Below are 10,262 nucleotides of genomic sequence, written 5' to 3'. Positions count from 1 at the left end.
TCCTCCAGCTGCTTGGAACACAGACATAATGCCTGGAGATGCAACCAAAAGAAAAAAAACAAAATGGGAAGAAAGGACGAGCCCAGATCCTTGCTGAGATTGGTGCTGCACAGCCCCATTCTGCCCATCTCCACACTTCGTTACGTTAGAAAAATAAACTCCTATTTCTTAAAGTCATTGGACAGCAAGTTTTCAGTTCCTTGCAGCTGTAGGCATCCCTAATACGGTTAGCATGGAGCTCAGAACAGTGTTTCTCAACTATCTTTACTCTGCAACATTTATGAGGGATAGAATCCATTCCCTTCATTAATTGTTACTCATTACAACAGTCATTCTCAACCTAGCAGGCATCAAAATGTGGAATGGAGGCAGAGAAGACTGGCTCTGAACCTTGGTGACTACCAAAGCAATATCTTTTTGTAGGGATATGTCTAGGAGGCAATTCAATCTGTTCCTTTCAAAAATGCAGTAAGAATTTTTTGTTCTAAGGCTAAACAACCAAATACTTCCTAAGTTCCTTTCTTTCAAAGTCAATTCTTCAAATTTTACTCCTTATTAGGAAATTACTTAATTATTACTTAATAACCTCTCATAATAATCACTCTACTGAAAAACCAGGAGGGGTTGGGCACAGTGGCTCACTCCTATAATCCCAGTACTTTAGGAGGCTGAGGTGGGTGGATCACTTGAGGTCAGGAGTTCAAGACCAGCCTGACCTACATGGTAAAACCCCCGTCTCTACAACTATCTGGGTGTGGTGATGTACGCCTATAGTCCCAGCTACTTGGGAGGCTGAGGCAGGAGAATTGCTTGCACTCAGGAGGCAGAGGCTGCAGTGAGCTGAGATCACACCATTGCACTCCAGCCTAGGTGACAGACCAAGATCCTGTCTCAAAAAAATAAATAAAATAAAATAAAATAAAAACCAGGGTATTGACCCCACATAAATAAAAACCAACTTTGTTTTGAAAGTATTTATATTCACAGGTATTCTATTATTGCATTTATCATGGTTATAAAAACTGGTAATTCTGGAATTATGTTAAGTACACATGTACTCTGTACCGTTACGTACAAATTCCCATGACAGCTTATTTCCCAGAGAAAATTTAACTTTCAGATTATCAATCATTCCCTTTCAATGCATTTTACAGTTGTTTTTGATAGTTTCCTACTGATTCCTTAAATTTGAGAAATATAGGTCATCTTCAAGTAAGCACATTTCTACAGATTATACACAGAATTTATACTCAATTTTCAAAACATCATATGTGCTCCTTTAATTTATTAAACTATGAAATCTGGGTTAAAAGACTTCCAAGCCAGGATCACTAGATTTTGGAGAAGTAAAAGGGAAATAAAATGACTGTTCTTGTAAACAATCAATCTAGCTGTTTTCTTTTCAAAATTAATGCAAACTCATCATTAGTGAAGGGATAAAATTAATGTGAAAGACATACATCATTAAGAAAATGATCAACCTCCTTTAACAAACATATCAACACAAATCACTGCAGCTACACATGCAAGGTAAAGGATATTGCTCTCATTTTGGCAAACTGTTTATTTTTAAATGACAACCTAATTCTAAAATGGGGATTCTCTAAGATACCCCAAAATAGCTGTATTTCACAATACACAAAACCTATTACACACAGCAGTCAAGAATATTTAAATTCCTCAAACTCTACAGAAAAATCAAAAGAACAATCTTCTTAATTAAATAATGCAAGAAAAAAAAGGTTAAAGCTCCTTCCAAAACTGACTGCAACAGATGTGGCATTCAATTTACCTTTTCATGTCACTGTCATGAAAAGCTCACAAAGAATAATCAGTCTTCTAAACAGGTCTCTTTATTGGCCTAATTGAGAAAGTTACTCAACTGTCAGTAAAGCCAAAACTTCCATTCAATGCTCTATAGGTCACCCACATTCACTCTTCTGAGACCACAGAGAAAGGTTTGACCTTGATAAGGTGAATGAGAATGCCTGCCAAAACTGTAGGTGTGGAGGTTGGGGCAAATCACGCCCAATACTTCAGAACAACTCAAATCAATGGGTACTGTTGGTGATTCCTATTCAACAGACAGCAGAAAGAACAGATGTGGGCATTGTTCATTTGACAAAGTAAAATAGGCCAGGCATAGTGGCTCATGCCTGTAATCCCAATACTTTGGGAGACTGAGGCAGATGGAACACTTGAGATCTGAGACTAGCCTGGGCAACACAGCAAGACTCTATCACTACAAAAAATATAAAAATTAGCCAAGTGTGTTGGCACGCACCTGTAGGCCTTGTTACTTGGGAGGCTGAGGCAGGATTGCTTTAGCCCAGGAGTTCAAGGCCGTATGAGCTATTATCATGACATTGTGCTCCAGCCTGGGCAACAGAGCAAGAATCTGCCTCAAAAAAAAAAAAAAAAAAAAAAAAAACAAGAAAAGAGAAAGTAAAATATACATTTAATTGGTGTAGAATATAATCAGTCAGTCAGGTTCTTCTAAAAATCATATTAGGCCAGGCGCAGTAGCTTACATGTATAATCCCAAAACTTAGGGAGGCAGAGGCGGGAGGATTATTTGAGCCCAGGGGTTCAAGACTAGCCTGGGCAACATAGCAAGACCCCCGTCTTCACAAAAACTTGAAAACTGCATTATTGGTTTCTTTGAGGAAAAAAATAGTCCTTAATTAACTTAGATTTTTAAGTGAGAAGTTAAGGTATGGGCCTACATCTTCCCTGAACAAAAGTTGTCTCAAGAGGAGTATTTAAAATGGTATAGGTATGTGTAGGTGTACCTGTTACAATACGGTGGAAATACATTTAAAATTTCTTCAGCTCAGCTTGACAAATGCATTTTCATCATTAGAGACTAAACAAACCCAAGAAAATGTAAAGCAACATTACCATACTTGGTGCCTCCAAGTTTAGATACATCAAAGAACTTCTTATGTGAACTGTCATTTAATGTTTCAATAAGGTACTCAAAGGCGTATCCTGAAAAAAAATATATATTTTCATTAAACGCAGCAACAAAATATCTTATTCAAGTGAAAATACCTGGAAACTAGCTTTATCCAATAGAATTTTCTGCAATGGTAGAAATATTCTATGTTTGAGCTGTCCAGTAAAGTAGTCAGTAGCAACGTGTGGCTATTGAGCACCTGAAATGTGGCTACGGTGCCTAAGGAACTGAATTTTTAATTTATTTAATTTTGATTAAAGTCACACAGGGCTAGTATCCGCCACACTGGACAGCACAGCTCTAAACCATAATTTGTCAAGTAAAAACTAGTAAGATAATTCACTCCTGAAATGTAACGAAGAAAACCTGGAAAGGGACAATAAGAATGATTTAAATAATCCACGGGGACGTTTTGGAAAGACATGTCTTGAAAACTGCAGAGACAGGAATTTGTGAATTCCACAATTAACATTAGAGGGGCTGATTAAAAATAAAAACCAAAAGACGGATTTTTAGAGCATTCAATAAACCAAAACAAAAAAACTTCTCAATTAAGTCCTTACCAGAGCGTAGTACTGAAAAGTAACAGAATATCTAGGAAATTAGCATATTCTCCCCGAAAGAGACAAGTCCTTCTGGTTTTGCACGAATTGAAGCTGAACTACAAAGTCAAAGATCCAGAGGTCTCATTTGAATGTGCCTCAGCTCCCAACATTCTAGGGGGCAGTGGCGGGGAGGCAGCCTTGAGGTTGAAAAGAACCTTCAGATCTTTTGTGCAGACTCATAGCGGTGGGTGGGCAGGACCCTCAACATTGTTAAGGCTTTCATCCAAAAGGAGAAAACATAAGCACAGCCCATTTTCAGAACAAATAGTCTTTTTTTCTTTTCTTTTTTGTAGAGGGAAGTGGACGGGGGAGGAGACAGCGTTGCAATAAATGGTCGGAGAACTGACTGACCAATGTTCAACCTTGACTGCCCCTGATTCGGTTTCCAGAGGCACAGAGAGACTGAGGGGCCTGAGGCTGGACCGTGGAATCAACATCTAGCTGCGTGAAACCCGAACACGGAGACGCAGGCCCCCGCCCTCATCGCTCGCCAACGAGGGGGCGGGCAGGGGAAGATGGTGGGCCTCTCCCTGCCCCTGGCGTTGCTGACGGGGGCCAGGAAGTCGCTGGCAGCAGGCAGCGGCCACCGAAGAGAGAGTGGTGCTGGTCAAGGCCAGCGGTGGGGCGGCCCGCCCTGCGGGGGTCGCGCAAGAGAGTGAGGACCCAGAGCCCCAGCTTCCGCGGCCAAGGCTCACAGGGCGGCCCAGCAGGCAGGCCCTGAGGGGAGCACAACCCGAGCCCCGAGGGCCTGGGCGCCTGCCGAGCGACTCCAGGCGAGAAAAGCAAGGAATTCGGCGCCTAGACAGCGCGCGTTTCCAACTGCCAGACCCAGCTCGGAGGCCCGAAACTGACCTGCTTTTGGGGCGTCCATCGCCGGAGACCATATTATCCCTGCGGGGAGGGGGCCAGCGGGGGAAGAAGGGGGAGGCCGGGCAGGGAAGAGGGGGAGGAAGACAGGCGGACTGGCAAGGGAGGAAAGAAGGAAGCAGGCTCGCGCAAATATCGCGAGAGCCGCAGAGCCAGCCCCGGGTCTGCGCTCGCGGGATTTGTCGCCTAACTCCCGCGAGATCGTCGGACAGGAAAACAAAGAAAGAGAAGGGGCGGAGCTCACCAGAAAGCGATTTCTCGCGCCGTTGCCCCTGTTCTCGCGAGCGGGGGCGGAGCGCTAGGGAGGTTCCGTTGGTGGCATTGGCGTGGCTAGTTTGGCCTTGGCAGCGATCCGTTACTTAGTTGTGGCCTTAAGTTTTCTGTTGGGGTCATGAGTTCGAGCGGTGTGTGTGTTCCCACGAGGTGTCTGTTGGAGTCAGGGTCGGAATCGGAACTGTTAGGAGAAAAAGCTCAAGGAGAACTGCTTTCACCTAACTATAAAGCCTTGCATTAACTTGTCAGACATGGGCGACCCACACGCATGTTTTCAAGTGGGGGCGGCCATACTGATCGGGCGCGTGGGAGGTGCTCAACTGTTGAATGAATGAATTTTTTCTTACACTCCCATAGCTTCCGTCTCTACCGACTTCTTCCCAGTGGCAGTTAACATGCTTAAGCCTCTCCATCCCTCCGCCTCAGCTCCTTCAGTCCCTATGTTCTCCACCTACCAAGCATTATCTTCTGTGGACAGCAACTTTTTTTTTTTTTTACCAGGAAGAGTTGCTCATACTCGCTCTCCCCCACTCACTTCTTATCCTCTTCCAGTCTGGCTTCCACTGCCAGAAATGCCTTTAGCCAAGGTCAGCCATAACTCCGCTTTCTAATCTCACATATCTCAATCTTGACTGGTTCTCTCCCATTGTTGAAAAATACTCTTCCATCAGCTTCTGTGACCTCAGACTCTACTTTCTTTTCTTCTCCTAAGGGTGCTTGATCTCAGGCTCCTCTGCAGGCCTCTTCCTCTGCCCAGCTTTTAAATGTACTGGGCACTTGATTGGCACAGTAGCTCGTGCCTGTAAATCCAGCACTTTAGGAAGCCAAAGTGGGAGGATGGCTTGAGCTGAAAAGTTCAAGACCAAACAGAGCAACATAGTGAGACCCCATCTCTACAAAAAAAAATTAAAAATTAGCTGGATGTGGTGGCATGCACCTGTAGTCTAAGCTACTCAGGAGACTGAGGTGGGAGGATCACTTGGGCCCAGGAAGTTGAGGCTATGGTGAGCCATGATTGCACCACTGCACTCCAGCCTGGGCAACACAGCAAGACCCTGTCTCAAAAAAAAAAAAGTATTGGACATTAAATGTGTCCCCAAGGCTCTGGTCTTGTACCTTCTTCCTCTGTCCATTTTCCCTGGCCCATCTCATACATCTTTTGATTTAAGTTATTAGTTAATATATTGATGCTTCCCAATCTGCCTGTGACCTAAACCTATCTCCTAAACCCGAAGGTATATATCCTAGTACCCATGGGATGCCTCCACATCCCAAGGCACCTCAAGCTAAAAATCTCAAAAACCGAACTCATCATTTCCCTCTTTAAACCCCACTATTTCTTTTGTATTGCCTGTATCAGTGAATGGCGCCACCATCCACCTGGTTGTCCAAGTCAGAAATCAACACATTATACCTGACTCCTTCACCCACTCCCTTTAATCATTGATCCAAGCCCTGTCAACCCAAACTCCAATATATTTCCTTTATTCACCTTGCTGTATTTTGTAACATCTCTTTAAAATCCCAGCATGAAATTCATAGGTAATACAATCTACATACACAACAATAAATACTCTACTTAATGACCTAACTATAATATAAAGGAGAAAAATAGGAAAGTAATTTATTAGAAAATAATATGTATTACAATATGTAGGTGCACAGGCATGTCTCTATTAGATGACAAAATTGAGTAATCAGATGCTTGTATCTACTTATAACGAATGAGTTTGGTTTTACAGGACATATAATATTCGACTGGGCCAGGCACAGTTGGTGGCTCAAGCTTGTAATCCCAGCACTTTGGGAAGCCAAAGCAGCAGGATCGCTTGATGCTAGGAGTTTGAGACCAGCCTGGGCAACATGGTGAGACCTTGTCTCTACAAAAACTTAAAGAGTTAGCCAGGCGTGGTGGTGCATGCCTGTAGTACCAGCTACTGTGAGACAGAGGCAGGAGGATCACTTGAGCCCAGAAATTCAAGATTACAGTGAGCTATGATTGTGTGACTGCACTCCAACCTGGGTGACAGAATGAAACCCTGTCTCAAAAAAAGGTAAGGCTGGGTGCGGTGGCTCGCGTCTGTAATCCCAGCACTTTGGGAGGCCAAGGCAGGCGGATCACGAGGTCAGGAGATCAAGACCATCTGGCTAACACAGTGAAATCTCGTCTCTACTAAAAGTGCAAAAAATTAGCCAGGCGTGGTGGCGGGCGCCTGTAGTCCCAGCTACTCAGAAGGCTGAGGCAGGAGAATGGTGTGAACCCAGGAGGCGGAGCTTGCACTGAGCCAAGATCACACCACTGCACTTGAGCCTGGGCAACAGTGCAAGACTCTGTAGGTAATATTCAGCTGAATATGGTCAACACTTTTTATTTATGTCTGACATTGCAAAATAAGGATTCAATATATACGTACATATGCATAAATATATATTATGAATGCATATATGGTAAATGCACATATGTAAATGCACATATGTATAAAATGTACATATATATCATGAATGGCCTCTAAAGACTAATGAAAATATATTTGTGACTCAAATTTTGGAAGTGTTGTCACTATTGTGATTTTCTGAAGTGGTGAATAACTCTTGGTAAAGTTCAAAACAAAACAAAAAAATAAAACCTTTGCTTTTTTTACACAATAGTTGTATTCCTAGAAAATTCCATATATATTAAAACCATACACAAATTACTTTTGTTTTTACTTGTATATGGGATTAAACTCTAGGCTCAGATAATTATAAACAAATGTATTGCTATTGTTTTTATGTTTGTGTGTATGTTTAATGTACTTGAATCTCTGACAGTATGGGTCTTGTTTGATTCTTTCTTTTTTTCTTGAGACGGAGTCTTGCTCTGTAGCCCAAGCTGCAATGCAATGACGTGATCTTGGCTCACTGCAACCTCCACCTCTCGGGTCCCGGTTCAAGCAATTCTCCTGCTCCAGCCTCCTGAGTAGCTGGGAATATAGGCACGTGCCACCACGCCCAGCTAAGTTTTATATTTTTAGTAGAGATGGGGTTCTACCGTGTTGGCCAGGCTGGTCTTGAACTCCTGACCTCGTGATCCGGGGTTTTACCATGTTGGCCAGGCTGGTCTTGAACTTCTGACCTCGTGATCCACCCGTCTCTGCCTCCCAAAGTGCTGGGATTACAGGCGTGCACCACCGGGCCTGGCCCTTGTTTGATTCTTTGTTGTGTACTTCTATAGTGTGGAATGCAGGTAATCCAACATTCATCAAATCCCAAGAGTGCCCCATGATGGTGACAAACAAAAACACCCATTTTCTCAGTGTCCTGCTTCCACTGAGAAGCACTAACTTAGAACAATCATGATATGTTCCCGTGTGGCTGGACTCATTACTTTTTTTTTTTTTTAACAGTTTTATTTACTTTTTGAAAATTTTATTTATTTTAAGACAGAGGTCTGTTTATTTTCCTAGGCTGAGCTCAAGGGATTCTCCTACCTCAGCCTCCCAAGTAGCTGGGACTACAGGCATATGCCATCTCAGTCAGCTTTAACAGTTTTATTGAGATTTAATTTAAATATCATAAAATTTATCTATTGTTAAACCTTCTTATTTTGTGATAATTGTAGATTTACATGTAGTTGTATTAAGTAATAAAGATCCCATATACTCTCCACCTAGTCTTCCCCCATGTAGCATAGTACAATATAAAAACGAAGAAATTGACATTCATGCAATCATTCCACCTTGTTCAGATTTAGGTAGTTCTACATGTACTCCTTCGTAGGGGGTTTTGTGTGTGTGTGTGTGTGTGTGTGTGTGTGTGTATGCACGTGTGTATTTAGTTCACATGTGTGGCTTTGTGTGACCATCACTACAGTCAACATATGGAACATTTCCAAGGATCCTTCCTGTTACCCTTTTATAACCGCAGCTGTTTTCCTCCTAGGCTGCCATTTCCTCATCCCCTACACCCTATTTTGAATGTTATACAAATGGAAGCTTATGGTATGTTTTCACAGTACATTTTTTTTCAAGTTACATTTCCAGGGAGATTTTAGCACCCCTTTAGATCAGTGTCTTGGGCAATGTCCAGGCTGGTTCATCTCTCCTTTTTTTTTTTTTTTTTTTGAGAGAGTCTCACTGTGTTGCCCAGGTTGGAGTGCAGTGGGGTGATCTCGACTCACTGCAACCTCCATATCCCGGTCTCAAGTGATTCTCCCACCTCAGCCCCTGAGTAGCTGGGACCACAGGTGCATGCCACCGCACCCAGTTAATTTTGGTATTTTTTGTAGAGACAGGGTTTTCCTATGTTCCCTAGGCTGGTCTCAACTTCTGTGCTCAAGCTGTCTGCCCACCTTGGCCTCCCAAAGTGCTAGGATTACAGGTATGAGCCACTGCACCTGGCCCATCTCTACTTTTTAAATTAAACATTTTATTTTGAAAAACAAAATTTAAGAATACAGAAGAATTGCAAGATAATTACAATAAAATTCATATACACTTTAACTAGATTTATTTATTCACTGTTAACATTTTGCCACATTTGCTTTGTCTCTCTCTCTCCCTCTCTGCTATTGCAGAGGTAAGATCCTCATTATTTCTTATTCTTTTTCTTTTTTTGAGACACAGTCTCACTATGTTGCCTGGTCTGGAGTGCAGTAGGTATTCACAGCAAGATCATAGTGCACAGGATTCAATCAATCCTCCTACCTCAGTCTCCCAAGTAGCTGGGACTACAGGTGTGTGCCACTGCACCTGGCTATTTCTTATTCTAATTTTTTCGGTACCATTTCAGAGTAAATTTTAGAGATTATGACCCTTCAGTCCTAAGTACTTTATCATGTATCTACTAAAAATTATCAAATTCAGGAAATGTAATTGATACAATACAATCAATTGTATCAATACAATTCCTATCCAAATTTTATGAACTTGAATTATCAAATTGTATTAAAAATCCATAGTCAAACATTGACACAATTTACAATCCATATTTAAATTTTGTCAATTGTCCCAATATTGTTCTTTCTAGAAACTCTTCTCCAACCCAAAATGCTATCCAGGATAAAGCATTGCATTTAGATGTCGTATCTGTTTAGTCTTCTCTAATTTGGAACAGTTCCTTAGCATTTCATTTTCTCTTATGGTATTGACATTTTTAAAGAGTATTGGCTCATTGTATTGTGGAATGTCCTTTAATTTAGGCTGGCATGACTGTTTCTTCATGATTAAGTTTAATTATGCATTTTTGGTAGGTATGCTACATAAACCATGTTGTGTTCTTTTTGGTGCATCATATCAGGAGGCACCTGCCTTTACTTAGTTCCTCTTTTTTTTTTTTGGTAATGGAGCCATCACTTAACTTAAAATCAGAGCAGAGTTTTAATCCCAGGTCCATGAGACTCTTTTTTTCTTCTTCTTTGGAGACAGGGTCTTGCTGTTACTGAGGCTAGAGTGCAGTGACACAATTAGCTGACCGCAGTCTTGACTACCTGGGCTCAAGTGATACCCCCATCTCAGCCCTGCAAGTAGCTCAGCCTCCCAAAGTGCTGGGATTACAGGCATGAGCCACTGTGGCTGGCC

At 42.1% G+C, this 10,262-nt stretch overlaps 1 protein-coding gene across 5 annotated transcripts in view; it reads right to left on the bottom strand.

The window, feature by feature from the left end:
* The window catches only part of IREB2 (iron responsive element binding protein 2), a 64,894-nt gene extending 59,542 nt beyond the window's left edge, over positions 1-5,352 (bottom strand). For 2 of the 5 annotated variants that reach the window (XM_077938310.1, XM_077938306.1), the window contains exons 1-2: positions 4,417-4,485; positions 2,902-2,991 (exon numbers count right to left, since the gene is read on the bottom strand). Coding sequence is in view for 2 of the 5 variants with exons in the window: in XM_077938306.1 (XP_077794432.1) it covers positions 2,902-2,991; positions 4,417-4,435 (109 nt within the window). In the remaining 3 variants the exon portion in view is untranslated. 5 annotated transcript variants of the gene reach the window in all.
* Positions 5,353-10,262: the final 4,910 nt, after the last annotated feature.

The sequence above is a fragment of the Macaca mulatta genome, chromosome 7 (assembly GCF_049350105.2).
Source record: "Macaca mulatta isolate MMU2019108-1 chromosome 7, T2T-MMU8v2.0, whole genome shotgun sequence".
Taxonomy (NCBI): domain Eukaryota; kingdom Metazoa; phylum Chordata; class Mammalia; order Primates; family Cercopithecidae; genus Macaca; species Macaca mulatta.
The sequence above is the reverse complement of the archived record's forward strand: the minus strand, read 5'-3'. Positions and strand labels throughout refer to the sequence as shown.